This window comes from Lonchura striata, chromosome 2, assembly GCF_046129695.1.
Source record: "Lonchura striata isolate bLonStr1 chromosome 2, bLonStr1.mat, whole genome shotgun sequence".
Lineage (NCBI taxonomy): Eukaryota > Metazoa > Chordata > Aves > Passeriformes > Estrildidae > Lonchura > Lonchura striata.
In genome coordinates, this window is record NC_134604.1 from 78,597,158 (window position 1) to 78,621,057 (window position 23,900).

Below are 23,900 nucleotides of genomic sequence, written 5' to 3' on the forward strand. Positions count from 1 at the left end.
GTCATAAGTTTTCATTTGGTTTCTGAATGTGCAGTATAAATATAGCTGTAGTCACCTAACTTCGAAAGCATTTTAGAATGTCTGGAAAAATACCAGATTTTTTTTTCAACACACAGGCATACAAATAATACCCTTTGTCTGCAAGCTCAATGTAATATCTCAGTAACACAGTGCTAATTTTTCATTACTCAGTCACTTTGAAAAATATTCTCATGTTTTGATTATTAATTTGGCCTCCTCTTTGAAAAATACAAGGTATGGTATTGCAAAATGCACTTACTGATCAAGCTATATATTTGTGTTCTATATTAATTTGCAAAGCTTCACATGTAGTTTTAGGACAGGAAAAATAGTATGGCTGAATTAAGGGTATGCCTTGTGTCTGTGCATATTCATTTGCTCTAACATTGGAGTTTTGGAACTGTTTGTTGTATTATTTGTTTTCCCTACTGAACTTTCAGTTTGGTACAGAAAATTTTGTATTTGCCATAAATTTGGATCCTTGGTAATGTGAGGTATTGCTTTGTCTAGAATGATGCTCCCCTGTTTTTCCCTCTCATCATTGTCCTATTTTTTCCTCCATGACTGCCTGGCTTTAATTTAGACAAATGTATATTTTTTGTTAAACATCTGAGTATTTTCTGCCAAGCTGAAGGCTTTTTCCAGCCTGAAAGCCAAATGGCCTAGAAAATAAAGTTCTGCTAACTTTCTTTTCTTAATTCAGTACAGTAATTCCAAGTGCTTTCCCTTCTCCAAACACATTAAAATATGTAGCTTGAATCCTAATTTTCAAAAAAGTAAAGAGCTAATACGGTCCCAGAGTAAATAGTACTTGATTGTGTTTTGAAACAAAGTAGTTAATCAGTTTGGCTAGTTGTGGCTCAAATGTATTCTTTAATTGGTAAGATGCTTTACTTATCAATCGATAAGCAAGGAGTCTTTCTTACCTTGCTAGCATATTTGGGCTGGCTTTGTGCAACACTGGCATATTACGTTTTAAACTAAATTTTAATTAATGATTAAGCAAATACTGCTTTTACATCAGGCAAAATCTTGTGTGGTCATGCAACTGGTGGAACTATTTTGTATTGCATGAAAAATGAAATGGTCTTCTTGAGGCTGGATGATCGGGAAGACTAAGATTACACTTAGGTTTGCCATTTCCTTTGTGCATACCTGATTTCTTCTCTTTATCTTCCTGTAATCAGCAGCTATATCCATTGCCAGGATCTAATTGAACTTAATGAAGAAAGAGGTTCTGCTGTTAAGCTTCTGCATTTTCTTCTCTTTGTGCTGCTCTGGGTGCTAAAAAGAGATGAGTTAACATAAACTTGAGTAGGCTGTTTAACCTTCTTTCTCTTCTGGAAATGTAGATGCAATAACATTTGCAGCTGAAAAGGCTCATTCGAAGTTTCTAATGTTTAAGGATGCAAATGAAGCATTTTGTCTTCTCTGTCGCCTGGAGGTGTTAAGCAAGGAAACAGAAAGAGGTTTCTAGGATTAGTTCCACAGATTTCTTTTATCATGTAAAAATCAAGGGTGGTTTCAATGCCATGAAGTGAAGAAAAGCAATATGGAAACCATCCAGGGAAAATTCTTAAGTTTAGTTTGTTTCTCCCTAAATTTTCTAGGCATTCCTTACTGCTGATATGGGTGACTACTCAAAACTCTTTCTAGCATACCGGTGCTAAGTTCCTGTGCCTCGTGGGGGTGTCTGTGTAGTGTTTCATATATGGTGAAGTAATTAGTCACACTGGCATGTCATTCAAACTCCTGTATGTTCAAATTTTATAGTCTGTATATGAGAAATGTTTATGAACTCAGTTATTTCAATATTGCATTTAGGTTCTGGACAAACATATGATATATAACCATCTGAAGTCTTAAATAGTTTCAAAGTGAAATTATCAAGTAAGACTTCAGGTTGCTGATCAGATCCAAATTGAAAACATGTTAAGTATAGAGCCACAGAGGTAGTACTTGTTCTCCATGTCTTGTGCTTTGAGCCCTTGGAAAAAGCTGACTACCTCTTTTCACTTGGAAAGGTATGACTGGAAGCTATGTCTTTTACTTACAAGTTACAATATACACTGTGAACTTTTTGGTAAAGGAGAGTTTTTAATTTTAAAATGCAGAATTAAATCAATGCAAGCACATTTACCATTTGTACATATAATCTGTGATAATAGTAGTTCACAACTTATATCTTGTTAAGGACATTGTCTACAGATCAGTCTGGTTCTTAGTCTTTGTAGATTTACCACTTCTGTGGAAGGAGAGAAGATGACTTAAAAGTTTATTTAAAAAATTATTTTCCATGCAGCATTAGTGCTTAAGGTGGTGCTGACCATTTGGAGTTATTCTGGCCACTCCCTGGTGTTTATGCAGAAGGTTGTGTACCTTTACTGTAGTGTATGCCTTTTTTGAACACTGGAGTTTAGTTGCTTTAGATTGTTTATACTGGCTTGGCAACTGTGCTTTTTGTTTAAGCTGAGCTTTAGTGTGGCCTAATAAGTCCTCTCTTTCCACATCCAGTATTTGAATATACACATACTCCATTTAAAAAACCATAATTATACCTATCTCTCTATATATTGTATATAGCTGTATGTTCCTGCATTCTATTCCTAGCCTGCATTAAAGAAGGCATGTTTGGGACCTGGATAAGACTTGTTTTCATTTGGTCCTGCAGAAGTTTGTCTGGCCCTATTGGTAACTGATTAATGAATTTTTGTGCCTCTGCATATTTAAAACTATGGAGAAGGCATTAATATATTCATACCAGGGTTAAATAAGTCAGTTAATATTAATGATAGTGTAAAGGGAGTATATTAACACATCTCCCTCCCCATGGTAAATGTTAAACATGGAAACTGGCATCAATTAGCTTATTTTCAAGCAAATGAGAATTCTAGTTTTCTTTTTTTTTTTTTTTTCGGTATTGCTGCCGAGCAATTTTCTCCTATTAAGGTGTGGTTGGAAAATGCTTTAGTGTTCTTTAATTCAGTTTTAAGAAGTATGACAAACTTCTTGCAGCTGTGTTCAATTTAAGGTAAAGCCTTTTGGTTCTGCTAGCTTTTCTTTGCAAAGGTAACACTTCAAACATATTACTTTCTCTTACAGTATGTACTCTGGTTTGAGACAGTAAATGCAGATTTTTAAGGTGGCACAGTATAGCGTCATAAGTGGCATACCTTGTGTGGGGAATTCTGACTTCTACATTGTAGTGTGTTTTGGGACCAAGTAATAACAGTTCTGATTTTGAAGTAGAATTTGGAAGAAGCCATGAAGTCTGACAGGCTGGGCAGCGCAGTTCTTTATTACCACCTTCCTCTGCAAGTTGCCTCAGGCACTGTTAATTTCAATTTATATGTTGCTTCTTGTCACAGTGTACCTGCCTTGTGCTTCTGCAGCTCAAGGTGATTGTAGTAATCCATCTCCTTCCAAAGACCTCTAACAATACAAAAGCCAAACCTCTGCAGAAATAACTGCAGTAGTCAAAGGCAGGTGTAGTCAGAGAACAGTAGGATGCTACAGCCCTTCCCTCTTGTATATTTGTGCTTTTGCTTACATCACATACTGTCTTCACTGGGTCATAAGCCTGTACAGAAGGCTTTAATTTACTTCAGCATGGCTCATTTTGTAAAAAGATTTGTTCTAATGAAGGTTGCTACTTGTATGTGTTGTCTTTTCTCTCATGGGTGTTTGTGTAAATACATATACAAATACATATACTGTAATTGCAAAGATCCTTTGTCTTCAGAAGTTCTGCTTTTTTCATTGTAAATGAGATTGGAATAAACTTTTATTCATTGAAGTGCAGGAGAGTTACTGCTCTTGGTGATCCATGACAATACCTAGGCTTTTTACTGATTCAGGCCCTTTGTAGCTTAAAATTAAACAGCAGAGATGTAATTTTCTATTTATTCGTACTGAATTTACAGGTTGATGCCTGCACAAATCATTGGCCACTCCTGCATATGCTCTTAATTCTGAGCCTTCAAGACAGCAGCAACAGGGCCCAAACATTTGAGCTGACAGGTCATTTCTCTGCATCCAACAGAAAGCTTTAGCATGTTTTTTCATGTTCGCCACATTGTATTGTAGAGCATTTTACTAGTTCAGTATTTCCTGTTATTGAATGGATGCTTCTTATTATATATTCTTATAGTAGACTTCCATGAGGAATTCCTTCCCAATGTTGAATGGACAGTTCCTGAATTCTGAAGTGTTTTATGTACCTGCCTTTTCCAGCTGATGTCAGTGTGCTGTGTTGGTCGTGGCGTTTGTGTGTTCCCCCCAGCTTTTTTTCCTGGTAGTACTCCTGAATCTTGTCTGTCTTTGGATGTTTTATCTGGATTTTTCTGTTCTGCTTGGTTTTTTCCTAGGTTGTTTGTACCTCTGTTGGACCTTCCTTTTGCTGCCAGCTCAGCTTTTCAGCGCTGCATTTAGCTCATGTGACTTAGAGGCTTTTTAGCCCAGCTGTCTATTCCGGTCATCTTTGAGGCGTACTGCTTATCTGCTCTGCTTTGTATGTGTCTGCAGGCAGCTGTGTGTTCAGGTTTGTGTCCTTCTGTCCTTCTGGTGATCTATGAGCTGTATGTGGGAGATTGTATTAGTGGATGACCCCAATTTTTCTGGAATGCTGTGGATACCTGACTACTTATGCCTCTTCCCTTCTCCCTTGGGTCTGCCTCCTTGACTGGTTGTGTGGCAAGAAGGAGTACACTAATGAAAGAAATAATCAGCTACATGTAAGGATTTAATGGAAGCCTTTTCTAGTTTTTCCTGTGAAGCAGATTTGAGGGTTAAAACAGAACTCCTTTGAAAACCAGATCTATGATGAAGCTTCAACTAAAGTTCTTATCTGTGGACCCTCCTTCATAATCTTACTCACCAATAAATTCTTCAGTAATTGTGGTAACTTGTGCTGCCCACACTGGCTGATCTTGCTGTTACCTCACTGCCACAGAATCTCATTTCTGTTTCTCTTCTGCCCTTAAGTTGTTGGAATACTTGAAACCAATATCAGAGTTGCTTTTAACAGTGGCTTTGATGGTTCAAACTTCAACCATTCTGTGGCTCAAACAGTGCTCCTCAGAGAAGCATCATGTTTGATTTTTAAAACAAACCTTAAAACAGCAATGCAGATTTGACAAGAAGAGCAGGTCAATATGGCAGCATACAGCCACCCTCCAGAGCACCTCAGAATTTGAGTATGGGCCATCCTCCCAAAGAAAGTTCCCAGTTGCATGTACCAGCAGCTTGTGGTCCTTCCTTCAGTGCCCATTAAGTTTTTCTGTTTAGCTTATTTTGTCTTGTGAAAGTGATGGAAAACATTTATTACACAAAAATAGCCATTGTCTGCTATGTTGGTCAGCTAAGTCAGCTGAGGAGTGTTTAGCATGCCTTTAGAGAAGAGGGATAGATAGGACTGTGGGCAGGCATGTGTAGGAGGGGAAGGAGAGAAGATGAGGGAAGAGGAACTTGGTCAGTTGCCTCAGTCACTTGAGGGCTGTTACTGTCTTCCTTGAGTTGTCCCCGAGTTGAAAACGTCATTTGCAAATCTGAATTTGAGAACATATGATTCAATGGCAGCATGGAATAGATTGTTTGGGTTCTCCTGTAAGTTTCATGAACTCGTTTAAAACCAGCTCTGTGTTTACATAGAAAAGCTTATTTTCAATAAAGCAGAGCAGCTCCAAATGCTTCTCAGATTGCTCTAGCCTTTCAGCCATTTCTTCCTCAGAGATGGGAAATACTTCCTGAAAACTATAGTCATTTCAGGTACTAGGGAATGAACAAGCACAAAGCCTGCATTATTGTCACCGCTTCTGTGCGGTAAGGTAACTATGGGGCTCTTGCACCTGGAAGCAGCTGGGCAGTTGGAGTATGTTTTCCCACATCAGCATGCTGTGAGTGGAAAAATCCCCTCATCAAATGATCCTGAAAGAGAAAACACAAGATTCTTGATAGCACTGTTTTTGTACATGGCATATCTCCTTATTGGTTGAAGCTGTTCCTCTTAAGGTGATACTACATGCAGATGCAAGTATCTTGACTTGAATGAAGACACAAAAAACTGTGTTTAATTGTCCATGACTAACATAGTAAAAGACAGAGGATAAATTTTAGTATCACTTGTTTTGTCTAAAGCTGAGTTGGAACTGTTCAATCATTTCCTGTAGCTCCAGGAGGCCTGGCAGTGAGTTGGCTGCTTTGCTGCAGATTCATAAGCCCACAGAAGAGTATATGTTGCCAAGTATATGTGTGTAAAAGTTGCTTATGCAGTTTTCCCTCCTTCATGCTTTCTATCTTTAGTTCTGCTTAGGCTGTCACTGAGACTGAATCCCCTACTGACTGTATAATACAGTAATTGTGAATATCTACATTTATAATTCCCAGGAGGAGGTACAAAGGAAACTCCCCTTCTAGAGTGTCTCTTCAATTACCTCAGGTCCACAGGAGTTTGTCACATGGGCAGGTCCTTTCCAGATGTTGAGGGTATGATGGCTTACACTGACATAGGTTGGTCTGGCCCACTCTGTTCCCAGAGCAGTCAAATGTTTGATAGACTGTGACTGTGATGGTCACAAACTCAATCGTGAACTTCTCAAAAGTATTTTCCAAATCTTGCCTTTGCTTGTTGTACTTTGACACTGTGTTTATTTTTTGCAATATAAGCTGCATTCTCTGAGGGCAGACTAAGGCTTTTGTCTGGCTTAAAAAGAGCCAACCACCAAACCAAAAGGAAGGGAGAATAAACTGCTCACAGTTCTCCATAGCATGACTATTAGACCTGTTGTTACTGCTTTCAAAAATAGTGGGCTGTTGGGGAAAACTCTTCAATATCTGCTACTTAAGACAACTAAATTTTAACTTTTTTTAAATGAATTTATTATGAACTTGTTATTATGTAAAATATTTGTTATTATATGCCTGTACCTTTGATTGTTCAAAGTAGAGCAGTGATACACAGATATCACAGGTATGTTTCTAAACAAAGTGTTGGTGCATGTTTACAGTGAAACTTTGAATGTGTTTTCTGCAGCCAGATAATTAGTCTTCACAAGGTTGAAATATGCTGCTGGATGTGTGGAGGAGTAACAAAAGTTTTGGAAGAACTTGTTTGATATGCAGTGTGTAAGCTTGTGTATGTACAACAGAGGTTTTAGTACTTGCTGCCACACTGACAAATCTGTGTGAACAAACTGGTAAATCTTTGTAAGAGCTGAAGATGTTGCCACTGCATTCTTTTTTATGGTCTGCTTTTGGCATTTTTAGTATTGGGCAGTAGATGTTTGAATGGATTGATTAATACATTATGTGAGTGTGGGCAATGAAGAAGCTGGGGAACTTTTCTGGTGATGAGCAGAGAAGTTTGGCAGAGGGTTTGAGCAAACATCTTTGAATGGTGGGGTAGCAAGTGAATTACTGTAGTAAATTACTGTAGCAAGGCTTACAAGACTTTATTTAGAAGTGCCTTAAGCTGACAAAGTATTTTTTTTTTAATGTGCTTAACTGAAGTTAGTTGCGAGTCATATCAGAGAATGCACACCTTTCCTGTGTAAGAGATGGTTAGATACACTGCCTGGAAACCAGCAGAACTTCTTAGGTTTGTTAACTTATTTTTGGTTTATGGATGTTGCAGAATCACGTGGTTTTAGGTGTCCTTTGATATCCTATTGAGTTAAGCTATTTATTTTCAGATTGTTGATAGGGAAATAACTGGCTGTGGTGACTGCCTCAGCTGACTGATGTTATGAGGGAATAGCTGGTTGTGCTGTGCTGCTGCTTGTTCACCATGGAAGAGCTGATCTGTGTAAGGTACAAAGGTTTGAAGCAATTAAAGCCAAAAGCTGCATATGTAGACAAGTGTAGTTTGTAAATTCTGACCTGCAAAAAGTATACATTAAAAAAAGACCAAGATACTGGTTGCAACAGGTGGTATTTGCAGTCGAGTAATGTGAATCTGCTGTATATTATCTGGTACTTAATTTTTAGTAAGTAGTATAGGCTGTATCCATGTGGAATATTACAGCTCTACAGGATTAATGTAACAAAATATATTGGATGCAGAGATTAACTTCTTGAAATGGCCTGCAGTGTTGCTTCTCAGGTGGTTCATGAACCTTTCCTGAATGGTACTGTTCTGTTCTTATCCAGCTATCTGGACAGGAGCAGGGAGTGAACTCGGCCCTTTGGAAGTCCATGCCACAAATCAGTGAGATGAGACAGTAGGTCAAGCATGATGTGCTCTATGGTTATTTGGCTGGAAAGATGCATGCTTGCTGATGCTATCAATGTAATTTTTATCCTTCCCTGTGACCTTCCCCTGTGAATGAAGATTTTTCATTTTCTGTCAGAACAATGAGGAGGGAAGAGAAATACTATAAGAGTATGGAAGTAGCCTGCAAGCTACAAGTCTGGGAATGTCTGTTATGGCAGCAAAAGTGTTGAACCTGCTATCTTGACCTCTGGAGATCTCATGTTTTGATGGCAAACTCTGAGAAGAAAGTGAGGAGAGGAAGCAATACATGGTGAAATTTGTAGTGTTGGTCAGGGTGCAGTTGTGGCAGAAACTGTGGAAAGGAGGTGTTTCCAGGTTAGAAGTGATACAAGTGGGACAGTATCATCTCCACTTATCAAGTATGTGATACTTTTTCACAAGGCTTTTTGAGATTGGGATACAGTTTGATGACAGAACTCTGTGCTGCCTCTAGGTGTATGCAGGTACTTATTTCTGCCTGTTAAGAGAAGAAGTATGAGTTCTTTCTGAAGCAGTCAGCTCCAAACTTTGTATCACTGTGGTTTCATGCATCAACTCCTTGCTTTGTTTCCCTTCTTCTTTAAAAAGAGAATTTCTTCAAGTGCCAAAGGATCTGAGCACTACATAACTATGGGTCTGCACCCTTGTTTTGGTCCTCCCATCTCTTCCTTCTTTGTACTACAGTCTTCCCAACTTTCTAACACAGCTATTAAGTTGTTAATTCCTGAGTTGCTAAGCTAAGTAGCCAAATGCAGCAGAGAAGAGGTGGGCAGAGATAAACCCCCAGATGGTTCATTGTGAGTCAAAGCTAACAATCCTTTATAGCAGAACTGATGCTCGACATTTGGTTTGGGTGTCCTTGCACTGAGCTTCCTTGTGTGTCTGTAATGCTCACCTGATCTTTTCTGGATGATCTCTAGCACCCTGTTAGCTACACAGAGCTGCTGCTGTTACACTGGTCCTGCTAGAAGCTGCTGACAGTGCAAGCACTGACTCCCCAAGCACGTTGAGATCTCTTGGCTCTTTTAGGATCACAAATAGGAAGATGTTTCCCAACTTAAACATATTTTTCCTATGTTCTGGGATTGGATAATGTAGTACCATCACATAAATACACAAAGCTTCAACAAATGACTTTTTATCATTAATGATGGTAACTATATGGTTTATGTAGCATACGTATGTGTCAAAACCAAAATATTAAGGCATAAATTGTGATATAAGAAACTGCTGTTTGCCATTTTGTTAGTATTGGTATTAAGTTAGCTGCCCATTGGCTAGAAACAAATTGTTTTTAGACATTTTACGGATATCTTAGAACTGGGGAGAAGAAAATAATTGTAACTTGGAAAACTTGTGCAAGGCTTGATTAAAAAAAAAAAAAAATTTTTTTCATCCTTACCCCTCTTTCATCTTCTTTCCCTGTCTAGTACAAAAGATATAAAGTTACCTGCAACACACGTGTACTTGCTATTGCATCAATAACTTTCAGGGAATAGTTCTGATGGAATTGTCTTTAATTAAAGTAGTACTGACCTGAAGAAGTTTGAAAAAATGCCTCTATCTGAATAACCACTGACGCCTATTGTTGGCATAGAGAAAAAGGAGGGAGAAGCATGCAGTTCAATATTTTACCTACATATTGATGTTGAAGTATTCAAACATGTTATGTTAACCTCTTTCCACATTATTATTGGAGAAGAATTGCCTGAAAGAATCAGGAAATGTTATTTCACTTATTGCTTTATTTTCAAGGTCTTAGGTATGTTGACTTAAAGACTACATTTTCATTGTGATGTTTCATTGAGGTTTGGTTTTGGGAATGCCTACTAAATAAAATTTTAAACTATTATTATTTGGCAAGTGCATCTTTGTAAATCACTTTTGGTTATTTCAGTGGTGAATTAACAAGGTTCTCTTTTCTGAAGGGATATTTTTTACTTTCAGTCTGGAGTACTTCCACTTGAAGCTATTTTTCTCTGGCCTGGCTTTTGATTTATACAAATGCTAATTATAGGGCTTTGAATCTGTGTGTATACATAGTTTCACAAGGTCATACACATTTTTAATGAACTGTCTGAAATATTTATATATTGCTCTGTTGTTATGTAAAGAGATCACTGTCTTATAAGTCTTGTTGCATTAGTCAGCTCAAAATGAGAAAAAAAGTTAATAGTAATATCTGTGTATGGAAAAGCTGATTTTTATTTTTGTCTCCTAAAGTTTTTTCTTCATTGTCTTTGCAGGCATCAGAAGGTGTCACCTTCATTGGACCTGACACACATGCTATTCAAGCTATGGGAGACAAGATTGAAAGCAAATTGTTAGCCAAGAATGCAAAGGTCAACACCATCCCTGGCTTTGATGGAGTAGTCAAGGTGAGAAATCATTTAATTACTGTCTGCCCACTGTAGGAAGAGTGTCTAAATCAAAGTACATCTATTGAAGGTCTAATGCAGAATCTAATTATAATTTCCTCTTCTTTTTCAGTAAAATGTAATTAAAAATGAAGTACAGATTTTTACTAACAAGAGAGCTTTGGAGAAGAGGAGAAAGTCCTTGATAATAAATGATGTATTAGGAGTTCTTCAGTGGAGTCTCTAAAAATACTTTGCTTTAAATTTAACATGAAGGCAGGTAGATGTGTAAAATGTCAGGTGTGGATTTGACTTATTTGCACATCTTTACCTTTCTCAGGTCTTCTTGTTGGCCAAGATCTTGACAGCTCTGAGTTAAGTGAAGTTTGTTAAACTGTGTGAAGTTTCCATTTTATGGTCTGTTCTGATGGTGCATATTTCCATGTGTTGCAAAGTTCAGGAGGAGGATGGGAATTTGATGTCTCTTTATCAGAATCTACAGCTAATGCTCTTCGTGTGTGGTTTTAGAAGGAATCTCTTCCAACAGTTTTGTAAAAAAACCCAACTTATTTCTTTATAGTTTGTAAGATTAAATAAGGTGTATCTTAATTTTTGTTTATTTTCTGCTATAGTGATTGTGTTAAGACTCCTACAAGCTTTCCTCTGTGTTTTAATATATTGCCTATGTTAACGTAGTTGAGCTTTTCTCTAAAACCTTCATTGGATAAAACTAAAACTTGTTGCATTATAAAATGTTGACCTCCTGGGTTGAAAATTTTGATGCTTTGTGTTAAATCAGATTTTTTTCAAATGAAGTTTGAGTAAAATTTTAAGTTGCATGGAAAAGAGCATAGTAGCTAAGCTGGATTTTAAACTCTGTTAAGATACAAATTATCCCCCAAAACCCGACTAAAAGTGAAAGGTAAATAGAGTACAAAGGGGCGCAGCCTCCACAAAATTACCTGGTCCAATGAAGCTGTCTGGAGGACTTGACTAGTGAGAGGGAATGATAAAATCACAATATAGCTGAGGTCAAATGCCCAGGAGTTTTTCAGTACTTGTGATGGAAATGCACGATGTTTGTAATGTCTGGTAGCAAGATAATGCTGCAACAGGTAAAATTGCAAAGGTTTCTTTCTCTTCTGGAGGACTTCATATGAGTTTTGGACTGGCATTTGTGGCCATGCTGAAGTCTGGGAGTGGCAAATTGGCAAATTTCAGATTTTGTTGTATGTTTTAGCAGTCCCTTGTGTATGTGATCCTTTAGCACTCATAAGATTTAACAGCAGCCAAGCTATTGGGCATAACATTCTCTGTTCTGATATCCTGTATGTCTTCTTGGAATCTTGAAAATAGTTTCCAGAAAAGCATCTAGATAGGATACAGCTTCTAATTAATCATCTGAACACCACAAAACATTCTCTAATGCAGAATTAAGTACTCAAAAGCCTAGTTTTCTCATTGTATCAAGTTAAAACTTATGTAAGGGTCTGTTATTCTGCTGATTAAAAAACCAAACCTGACAAAGTAGAATAATGGTTAATGAACAGATAGACCTGTAACCAGTGCAGCTGAGCTGCTTTCTTGTTTCATAGACTTAGAGTTGCACTGTTTTTGACAATTATCTGAAGTTCCTGATACAAAAAGGAAACCTAAGTGATGTGATTGGCAATGGGCTATATGCAACAATACCCTTAAAACCAAATGAACTGGAATGTAGGCCTGAGTTGACAACTCCAGTTCTCTGCTATTGAATGGAACTATATGGTAGTTGTTTAATCCCAAAGTGTCCATGTCATACCAGTTTCACATACCTCAGCCCTGCATGAGTTCTGATTATCTGTAGACTGTTGATGAAAAAGAGTACATATCTAAAAAAAAAACCAACCCAAAACTGCAGTATGCACACCAAATAAGAAAAAAGAAAGTACACAGACATAACCAGCATTGCAGTCTCCATCAAAAAGTGGAGCTGCAAATTTTAGGCTAACCAGTGCTTTGATTACCAATTACAGGAAATAAAGCTCCTGATAATTGATAGTGTCATACTTGCTATGGATTTAAATATGTGCCTGTGTTTGTTCTGTGATTTCCTTCCTGTGACAATGTCTTTTGCTCAAATGAATACCCAAATAATTAGGTCATACAGGATGTCTGATCTTTGGTTAGAGCTTGATATACTATTTTGCAAATTCAGAATAAGATAGGAAGGGTAAAGCTTCATGATACCAGCTCTAATCAGAACAGCAACACACAAGGAACTGGAGACTGTTTAGGATTTCTGCCATTCTGTGGGAGATCTATTTTAGTCACAGTTATGAAGCTTTAAAAATAATTGAGGGCTCTTTTTCCTAAGAAATAAAAATTTTGAAAGTCTTAGGAAGGAGCTAAGTGTCTGCTTGATGCTTAAGGTGGTTAGAGGTCGCTTCAACTTTAAAGTGGACTTCAGTAAAGCTGGAGGAAAACTATTTATTCCTGTGACGATGCTAGAAATTGACTGATCCATTGCATGTGTTCTTTGTGGATGAATAGTTAAAGCAAACACAGAGCAACAACTTCTAGTGCTTCATTATTCAACTCAGGACTACACTGAAAATCTTTGAGTTGTCTTTATCCTTGTTAAATAGTGCTGCAGATACTTAGGTCCTTCATGAATAAAGGATATTTTTCCTCTCTTATGTTGCTTAATACTTACACATGGAAGACACTGCTAAGGTTGTGTAATAACATCTTGGAAAAGTTGCATGCAGAAAAATTCCCAGTGAGTAGTAATTAAATTGAAAAGAAAATTAAAAGAAAGAAGCCCTTCAACAGTATACTTAAAGTTGGAAGGACTGAAGAGGAGGATGCTTTGCATCAGGCACAGGTAACTGTTGTTGTACTGGCAAATGCTCTAGCAAATATGAAATTGAGAGTGGAAAGATATGGAATGGAGAGGGCAGTTTGACGAAGAGTGATTTTCTTCTCATCCGTGGTTCAGTTTCTCAGTTGGCTGGAATAATTGAGAAATCCAGTTTGAACATATAAGGAACTGAAGTCTTGTGCTGTCAGCTGGAGAGCCAACAAAAGCATTAAAAAGTAATTAATTTCCAAATGTGTTGCTAGAATTAGTTTTATAAAACCCAATTTGGACACGTAGTCGTAAACGGTTTTACTCAAAAGAATTAGCATTAATCCATGTGAGCAATGCCTATACTAAAGTTAGGGCTGAGATGATGTATGGACTATAAACAACTAAAGGGGAGTAAGAGACTCGAAAGTGGAGGCTTAGTAATGAGCATAAGAACATGTTGTGGTGAAAAACTGGCAAAGGAATGGCAAGGGAAGAATGATTTTTGTATTGTTTCACCATATACAACCAGTTTGGTTTTATGGTTGGTAGAACACAGCTGGATGTAGGCATAGAAGAATGTCCATGTCTACTTAGTTTCACTGATGTCAGAAAACACGTTAGAGGTCTTCAGCAAAGCTCTGAATTTACTGTAGTTATGTTTTGGGTACCTGTTTTAGATGAATTTTTGCACTGGGATATTGACATTAGGATTGAATGATCACTGTTGGAGAAGTTGTTAGAGGCTGGATATGAACTGGAGGTTCTTGAAGGTTAACACCCTCAGCCATGAAAACCATTATGCAGTTGTTCACAACTAATACCATGTTTCACAGTTCTAGGAGTTGCTTTACCCTGGCATTCCCCTACATGAAGACAGTTTTGTTTTTCTGTCTCCACCTGCTGGAACCTGGTTGAGAGGCATGTACATGAAAGTAGGAGGTTAGGAATTCTTACGCTAAAGCAGTATTTTATGTCTCTTTAACTTAATAGAATCACCTATTTGTGAAAACACTATGACATAATTTTATAACTCTCAGGACTTTTATTAACTTCTACCATTACTTGATCATTTTTATTTGTACAATAAAAGATGGTGCTAAAATTATATATTTATTTACAGTTTCCAGTTTATTTTGGGGGAAATGGTAGTGTAGCTAATGTGCTTTTGGAAGAAATAGCAATAAATCATTGAGGACTTTTGCTTTTAAAAGATAATTTAAAATGTTTTTAGTACCAGTGTGGTTTTGTATATTTTGCGCATATGGGCATGTGTGTTAGGCAGTATCATAGCACTCATTTTTTTGCCCCTCTTGTGCAAATATTGCGTATCTGTTTTTTTATGTACCAAAAAGCTAAAATAACTGTCCTGGCTTTTCTTGATTACTCAAACTGCTTCTGTATTTATGTAATCAGGAAGTGAAATTTGTAATATTTTAAACGTATATTCAGTATACCTTCTTATGGAAAAAGATCAAAAGACTTACCAGAGATTGCAATATGTAAATGTATTATTTTTTTTGTTAGTTTTCCTCTTTAAATCAAAGCATATTTTTGTTTTCTGGTTCAGAAATGCTCTTTGAAAGTGAAAATTGGAATATGCATGGAGTTTTTTTCTTGTATCTTAAGAGTTTGGGTTCTAATATGTTAGAACTAAAAGAAACAGATGTTGACACAGTGTAAATTAATAACTGTGCTGGGCAGATGACTAAAGTCTTTTCAAGCCAGAACTTAGACAATTAGTGCTGCTGATACCAAACAGTTGTTACTTGAAGTTGTTGAATGCATGTGTAAAAATTCAGTGGCAGTGAAAAGTTCCTCTATAATGATTTGCAACTTGTCTTCCTGTGGACTACAGTGTATCAGCTAGCCACTTGTTTGCAGGTAACTAAGTGAAAAAAGATTACCCTGTTTGCTTCTCCCCCTTAGTTCTATTTTGCAAATATGTTGGGGAATTTGCAAGAGAAAAGAAATGTAAAAGTGTCCTTCTCAACTATAATCGTGGCTCTTCATCAGTCATCACTCTTCCTGCATTTTGTTCAAGAGGCTCTAATTGTCTGCATTTGGCAGGTTTAACACTTCCTGACAGAGAGGCTATTAAGGGGAAGTATTCTCGCATAACTGTCACAGGCAGGAACAAAGAACCTTCAAACTCAATGTGTGGAAACCACTAACATTCTTAAATGACCCTTTTCATGCATTTTATCCCTTTAAGCTAAAATTTGGAGGGTGCAGGGTCATGGAAAGCAGCAAGGTGTAATAAAACAGTAAACTCTTGAGGTTTTTTTTTTTTTGGGGGGGGGTGTGAGGGGCAGGTTTTTTTTTTTAGATTTATCTCTTGAGTTAAAAACAATTGTTATTTGGAAAAATCTCATTAACAGATGTGACTGGAGTAAAAAGACTTAAAACTGATGTTGCTTTCAGGACTGCTTTGAACTTAACAAGCACCGATTTGTGGAGCAGACTAGCTAATGAAAGGAAATTAAATTTTCTGACAACTTCCCCTGCCAGCCCTCTTATTCTTCATGGGGTTGTTACTAGGTACTGAAGACTTTTAAAGAGGATTTTGTTTTATTATCGGACATAAATGAACCAGGTATGAACATTTCTTATGTATTTTTTTTAAAGTTCTGACCTGGGTGCTTTTAAAATGGATTGCCTTGAAAGCTTTAAAAATATCAGGTTTCAGTTTAATGTTCATAAGTTAGCCCCCATAGTTTCAGACACACTTAGCAGCTGGTGGTTTCCAGACATTACTGCCTTCTATACAAATTTTTTAATGTATGTCAGGGGATAGTATAAATATTATCAAATTTGGATGGAATTTTCAAGCTTAACAGGTTCCACTGTAATTTAACCCCTTTTCTTTGTAATTTTGTATACTGGAAATATACTGCTATCAGTAGAAATAACAAGAATTAACTACTGCAGGAAAAGTGATTTGGTTATTGAAATGTAAGTAATTCAAGTATTCTGGTTTTCACTCTCTGAGTTTCCCAGGACTTTTTTCTGTACCAGCCTACAGTAGTATGAGATAGCTGAAGCAATAGGTGGCATCAACAAAAGGATTTGTAAAGTTGGGTTATGCAGCTCATAAATGAAAACAATTATGGGAGTCTTCCCCTTTCAGATACATTTTAAAATTATGCATTAAAGTTTTATTTTGTCTTCAGAATGCGGAACTTTCAGAACTGAAGTGCTTGTGTTCTTTCTTGAGTAAACAAAACCCATTTGTCTTTGAAGAAGTTCTACAAGGTTTTTTTTCCTGAACTTGAAGTACTCCCAAACAATAGAGAATCAACTCCCCCTACTGACAGCAATCAGGAAAACACAAGGAATACCTGTGAAGACAGAAACAAGCTGGTAGTGGACAAACTTTAACGATCTGATTTATGGTCCATTATTGATTGTAAACTTCTAAATTCTAGCATTAAATTCCTACAACTGCAGAAAATAATTTTGTGATCCTGGTTGTGTTTCCTGTCAGCTGATTCCTCGTTGCTTTGAGTTTCTCAGTGCACTAATGATGAGGTAGAATTTACATTCCACTTATGGTATTAATTTTACATTCCTGTGGCTGAAAAGGGTCAGGAGGTTGTAAAATCAAACATTAAATGAATCGGAGGAGACAGTAGTGCAATATATGACTGCCCTCAGGACATAGTGCAATGGCTGATGGGATTAACATTGGGTCTCATTTCCTGCTTTTACAGGATGCAGATGAAGCTGTCAGAATTGCAAGGGAAATTGGTAAGTTCTTAAATTAGCTATGGTGGGATTTGTGTGCCTCTCAGCAGACATGGTTGACTAAATTGAATGTGTAATAAGTAATCCCTATAGAACAAATAATGTTTTAATAGTTTTTAAGTTCCCTGTTGCCTATAGGGCTGGAGAAATCTAGGCATTAACGCCCTGTCTCTTAAATCATCACATTTGAGCTTTTCAAACTGGACTTTACAGAACAAGTGCAGCCATGATTTGTGGAATGAATATAATATGCAGTAATGAGTACCTCACTAAAGGAGTTACCTGAAAGTGTATCTGCAATTGGACATGATAGTCAAACATTAGGCATGGTACACTTCTCTTTATGTGGAGACTGACACCAGTGATGTTATGGTCTTCATTCTTCATCACAGTGTGGACTGCAGCTAGCTTGAATATGATCCAGAGCACCAGCCTTCTGTGCTTACTGGAATAAAGTTGCTATTCAGCTTCTGAGTATCTTACAGAATGGTGAAAAGAGCAACCAGCAAATGAGTCTGGGACTAATTTTGATGAAGGCTAATGGTAATATGTGTTTAATGAGTTTTGGCTTTTATTTACTAAAGCTTGGTATTAGTGAAAATACTAAACCATATGCTTAAAATTACACGTTTTTAAATGCTTTCTAGAAGAAGAATCTAATACATTAAGATATATGATTTTTCTTTAATTTTCCGTTTGAGATTGCAAACATGAGAAGCTATTTAGGTTTATCACAGGTAGATAAACAGCTTTTCACCTTGTCAAGAGCTATTGCTGTGCCTTTATGTGCTAGATAGAAAGTGGGAGTTGCACTGATACTTTTTTCTGCTTTCAGTTTAAGTTGGGGCTTTTAGCCTGCACTGCTTAACTGCCTTGAAACCCCTCCTAGGCTTGTCTGACTTAGGCTGACACAACTGAAGTCAGAGTCTGTGTGAGTAGTCAGGTTTTGTGTCCTGTTGTGAAATCCAGTGATAACTGATCACTGTCATGGGAGCATTTCCAAAATAAAGAGTCTATTAACCAAACTGGAACATTCAGAAGAGAATGGTAAATAAAATTTGGTTTAGTCCTGCATAAAGGCATAGTAATGTGTCATTATTTCAGTTCACTTTCTCTTCAATAATCTTTCTTGTTCTTGTGTTTTAAAGATTATCTGCAGGTATTTTCTTAAACAGTTTTGATGAATGTAAGTTAGAAGGCATTCAGTGGCTTTCTAGGCACCCTTTAAAATACATTCTCTTTTAATTTTCTTCTGAGTTCTTGGGCGTTCTGTTGACTGGTTCCTGTCTTTGATATCAGTAGCACTTCGAAGGTCATTATATCAAGGCACTCTTAAATCGGTGATAATAAAGTCAATTACAGACAGCTGGGTGGTGCTTTATTTAGATGGAAAATTCTTAAACTGTTTTGATACAAGAAGGGTTTGTACTACAAAGCCATGTAGTGAATGAAAAATATCCCTTCTAGCTTTTTCCCCACTCATGGTTTGACAAGTTGATCACTCTGGTTAATCTTCTTTCTAATTGTAACCACTGACCAGAATTAAACATAGTGATTTCAATTTCAAAGGATCTAAGATAGAATGAAATTATAATCTCTTGTGTATATATATAATATATTTGTCCTTGTATACAAAGCACTTGATATGCAGTGACTTTCTTATTGTTTCTAATGTCACTAATCCAGTGTTGCAGTCTTCTAAGAAATTACAGAGAAAAAAATTACTAAGAAAGCTTAAGTAATTCTTAAAAGAATGACTGTGGGTCAACACTGAAAACAGTAGAACTGCTCTCTTGCTGCCTGTGTTTTTTCTGCTTTTCCTGCTGTGTTTTGGCCAAAGATCCAGTAGTAGTGGAGCATGGCACCTCAGAGTTGAGAACAAGCCTTTACCTGTTTCAGTGACTATTATCTATGGATACACATTTTCTAGGTGTGGGAGTGAAACCTTTTTTTTGCCTCTGATTTGAGATGTTTTCCTGTATTGTATAGAGAATGTGACAGGGAATCTAGATTAAATCAGAAATTGGAAGAGGTTCAGGCACAAATTGCTGTATTGGCTCCTTTCTACTGTCTCTCTTCTCTGTTTGTTGGTGTGGGCTGTTGTGCTCTTCTGATCCTTTCTGTAGTGCTTAATTACATTGGCCCTTTTCCCATGCTGCTTTTAGGTCTGTTTGTGGGATTGTACATTAAGAACTTTGGGCTACTTAATTCTGAAGCACCAATGAAACTCCAGGAAGCTGGACTCCTCTATTTGAAAGGATTGAGCAGTTATGAAGTGCAGTCAGTTAAAACAAAATGAAAGCCAGTACAAAACTGAAGAGATGAACAAGATGTTTTTTTGCCATGATTCATTTGATGTGGGTTTAGTTAGTGCTAGCATTTAATGATGGATATTGAAAATAGTCTTGTCACCACATGCAATATTGCTCAAACTGATATTGTACAATGTGTTCTGTGATCTACTACCTGCAACTTTATAAAAATGGGTAAATGACATTTAAAAACCATGGTGGCAAAGGGTTGGGAGCAACAGTTGTGGAACATCAGAAGTTTACTCCTTTTGTCATTCAGATTCTCAGAACAGTAACTGTCCTGGAAACAAAGCAGTTCTAACTTATGAGTACCTATTTAGCAGCAAAAGTAGGTGCAGTGGTCTTCAAGTCTGACTGCTTTTTGCTTTCTTGCCTCCTAAGATCTTAAACTCCATCCTTTAGAGGTGTCACAAGATTGGAAAACTGTAAAACAAGAGTAGGTTTTACTTTCGCGTGCAATTTTTAATTTCACATAAAGGGGCATCTAATTTCAGGGAGGGATTGAAAACCTAACACCTACTCAAAAATGTCTGCTTTGTGAGTCTTTTCATTGCTGTTGTTGTGGGTACTTACAAATGGTGTTAGAAATTGTTTGCATGCCTCTCCCTTCCCACAACTAATCCAACCAGTCCATATGAACATACTTTAGCAATTTTGATTCTTACAAAAGTGGAGTGTTGAGTAATGTGTTCTGATCCCAGTATCCTATACCAAATATGTATGCAAAACTTAAATTTTACAAGGCCTTCTTTTCAGTCTTTGGTATTGGCTAAAGAGTTGCTCTATAGCTTAGCTCAGCTTAGGTCCCCAAAAGTGAGCAGCACCTTATATTTGAGCAAAAGATCCAGTACCCTTATTTTCAGGTGACTGGCTAATTTGCATGCTAAAATTTGTTAGCAATTTTGTTGCAATTTTTCCTTCTCAACCAGAAAAGCTGTATGTATTTTTTCAAAACAGGCCTTTATTTTTTAAAATCTATTTTATTTTTACTTACATAGTGGCTCTTGGGAGTCTTTAACTGCCTTGCCTACAAGCATGGCTGACATATAATCACTGTATATAAAAGGTGGGAGGGAGTGGAAGCAAAGTGGTGCTACACTTGGTGAATGATACCAGTGACCCATGTATACTCTCTGATAATTTAACTACGTGAGTTGTGATAGATGAATTACATTTTGAAGCATACAAAGACTTAACAAGGCTCATTTTCAATATGCCTGTTTTGCTTTGGAAGCTAAAGAACAGTAAATTAGGACTAGATTCTGCTTACAGAATTAAAATCAGCAAACCATTCAAGAGACTGATATTGTTAGACTGAAATTGGTAGCATAATTAATGATGATTTTTTCAAGTATATGTAACACTGAATAACATAGATTAAGTGATGGAAATTGCCTTAGTGCATTTGCCATAATAAGGCTTAAAACAATGCTTGTTTTAAAATTTAACTCCTGCAGCTTTTTGGGTTGGACAGGGCCTCCAGATGGTGATAGTATTGTCGGAGATTCACTGGCGTTATCCAGCAAAATTTAATTTCTTGCATGGAAGTTATACAAGATGTACTTTTAGCTTTATTTCAAGATATTCAGTGATTTGTGTAGGAGCCTGGCAGCTGCCAGGGATCTGGAGATGGATCTACAGCATCAATAAAATGTCTAGGTGTTGCATATAGTGCATTTCATGAAAATTTCCTGAACTTCACTGTTGCTGCATGTAATCTATAATTATTTTGACTTTACTCTATAATCTCTGGGATTGTAGAGGCCTGGATCAGGGTCTTTGTTACTCTGTGGCTTATTCTGTATCCTTCTATGGGTAGTATTGAGTATTTCATAAGAAAATCTAAGAGAGACTCTAGAACGGTTATTTGCATGTCTCTGTGTGGTTTTAACCTTGTATGTTGTAACAAGAGACTGCTTTAGACTCCAAGGCATGGAGATTTGTAGCCTTTTGGTAGTCCATGCCTATAGGAGCTTGGTTTGTGCTCTACATATGCTTAACTATGACCTCTACAGCTTTCAGCCACATGAATGCTTTACAGCCTGGGGTTTCACAGTCTAATAATGTGTTAAATTGGAAACTATTTTATTGATTTTTTTTTCCTGTTTCTTTGTTAATTTAATGTTCTTGTGTACTATTGCTGCTTTTCTGCCTTCCAATCAACACTACTGTTTCTTATGCTTGCCTCATGCCTTTTTTTTTTTTTGGTGTCCATTTCAGAATTTTTAGGAAAACAAAGGTTTTCCAGATTTTGCTGGTTTTAATTTTCTTCTCTTGAACCTCCTTTCAGTTAGATCACTATGAGGAGGAGGTGGACCACTTCTAGGAACCATATTCAAATGTCTCTTTCTGTCCCCATATCAAAGCTTTTTATAGAATATATCTTCAGTTCTCAAGGACTAATAGATGCTGCTTCTTGGCAGACAATATCAGCTGGTCTCATATTTGCCTAATGTTGTAATTTTCATTAAACATTCTGGAGACCAAAGGCATTAAGAATTTTCTGCTATCCTAGAAATGTCAAAAGCCTTTTAATCAGGTCCTTGATTTTTAGTTTTCTCCATGTTCATGTAGAGTTCTCTGGTATGATGGAATTGTTTCAGGAAGTTCCTTTGAATTAAATGATTTGTATTAAAAGATAAACAGTCCTTACTAAATCTGCATTTAAACTGTGTACTTTGGTACTGTAATTTTCTAGCTTCCAGAAAAGGAAGATCCTGCCTGATATCCATATTACAGTATCATGCTCTACGAGGATATGTACAATGCTGACAGATTTATACTCCTTGGGTTTTCTTTTTTTTTTTTTTTTAAATACATGTCAGTTTGGGAATTGTGAACAATTGTAATTGCAAATAAAAGTAATCTGTGTTCTGATACTATTACATAATATCTAAGCAGTACATCTCTCGAGCTGCTCTGTTATTTAACATGTACTGCACTAGAAGTGTTGATATGATGCATATTTGTTTACTCAATCTTTAGACTTAATTTATGAAGATCTACTAATTTTTGGTTTTAATTATAAAAATATTATTTAAGCAGCAACAAAGGAAAAAAATTCTTCCTAAAGAAATGTAAGCTTAAAAAGGTCAAATACCTTATTCATAAATCACTTCATTATTTGGGAATAATTAATTCAGTGGTTTTTTGGTATAAATGAATTGGAGAAGACAGCCTTTCTTGGCTGTAGAAATTACTGCACTGACAGCTAAGTTTTGAAAAGAAAAAATTCTCCTCTGTTCTCCCTGCAAACAAAGTGTTTTAATAAACGAAGTCATTGTCTACTGGGTTTATTGGACATGTGGTCAGTTGTCATGTTCCTCTGACCAACTGAACAAAGTTTGAACTTCTGTCTAATTGTTCCCCGCTGTTAGGCTACCCTGTCATGATCAAGGCCTCAGCAGGTGGTGGTGGGAAAGGCATGAGAATCGCTTGGGATGATGAAGAGACCAGGTGAGATGCTGTCCAGAAGCTTGCCTTGATGAATGCTTCAGTTTCTGAAGTCCCATTAAGCCATTGTAAGCTGACAGTTGAGCAGATAGGAAATGTTAGACAGAGAAATTGGATATTATTTGGTTTTCTCCCTTTAGCATAGTGAGAAATATACTTTGGAAGTTTGCAAGTGCCTATTTCTAATTAATTATTGCATAAATAGTACAAAACATTGTCCATTAATTTAGGTAAAAAACCAACATTTGCAACTGCTGTTAGTCCAATGTTAGACTGTAAATAACATTTTACTGTATGCCTTTCAGAATGCTGATTTATTAATTCTCTGTGTTAGGTAGAATATTTATTGGCCGTGATTCACAAACACTAATGTATGCCGTTAGTTCTGTTAAAGTTGATGAGACTGATAATTCATACGTGGGAACACATATGGTGTTACCAGAATGTGCTGTAATAAATTGCATACTTCTGTGTTTAAAGCATTTGTATCAGCAAGCTATTGTACTTTTGTCTGTTTTGAAACAACACGTGTTTCAACACAGATGTTTTTATGTCTCTTTTTTGTTGTCTGAATCCTGAACATTGCATGATGTTTTGTTATTGACTTAGAATTTTACAATCCATTCTTTGCTTATGTTCTGGCAGTGAGAGAGCCTGATTACAACTCCATGTGCTGCTGATCTTATAGAAAAAATATTTTCTGATTTTTCTAAACTTGTAATGAGAAGCCTGTTTCATCCAAAATAACCTGAATGTTTTCCTTTCTGCATGGAGGGAGAAGCCCATGTGCTGGAGTAAACTCAAAATACAACTGAAATTTTCATTAGTTTCATTTAGCCATCTGCAAGACTTCCCTTGTCATTTTTCTGTCCCCTATAAAATTTTTGTCAAAACCTAAAAATTGGATGAAAGAATAATGAGTGTCTGGTAGT

At 36.7% G+C, this 23,900-nt stretch overlaps 1 protein-coding gene across 5 annotated transcripts in view; it reads left to right on the forward strand.

The window, feature by feature from the left end:
• PCCA (propionyl-CoA carboxylase subunit alpha) overlaps positions 1-23,900 on the forward strand; it is a 267,736-nt gene that overhangs the window by 63,474 nt on the left and 180,362 nt on the right. For 3 of the 5 annotated variants that reach the window (XM_021530256.2, XM_077781501.1, XM_077781502.1), the window contains 3 exons: positions 10,516-10,647; positions 17,170-17,206; positions 22,893-22,971. In XM_021530256.2, coding sequence (XP_021385931.1) covers positions 10,516-10,647; positions 17,170-17,206; positions 22,893-22,971 — 248 coding nt within the window. Of the gene's footprint in view, positions 1-8,166; positions 8,238-10,515; positions 10,648-15,979; positions 16,053-17,169; positions 17,207-22,892; positions 22,972-23,900 lie in introns of those variants that run through there. The other 2 variants (XM_077781503.1, XM_077781504.1) reach the window with 2 other exon arrangements.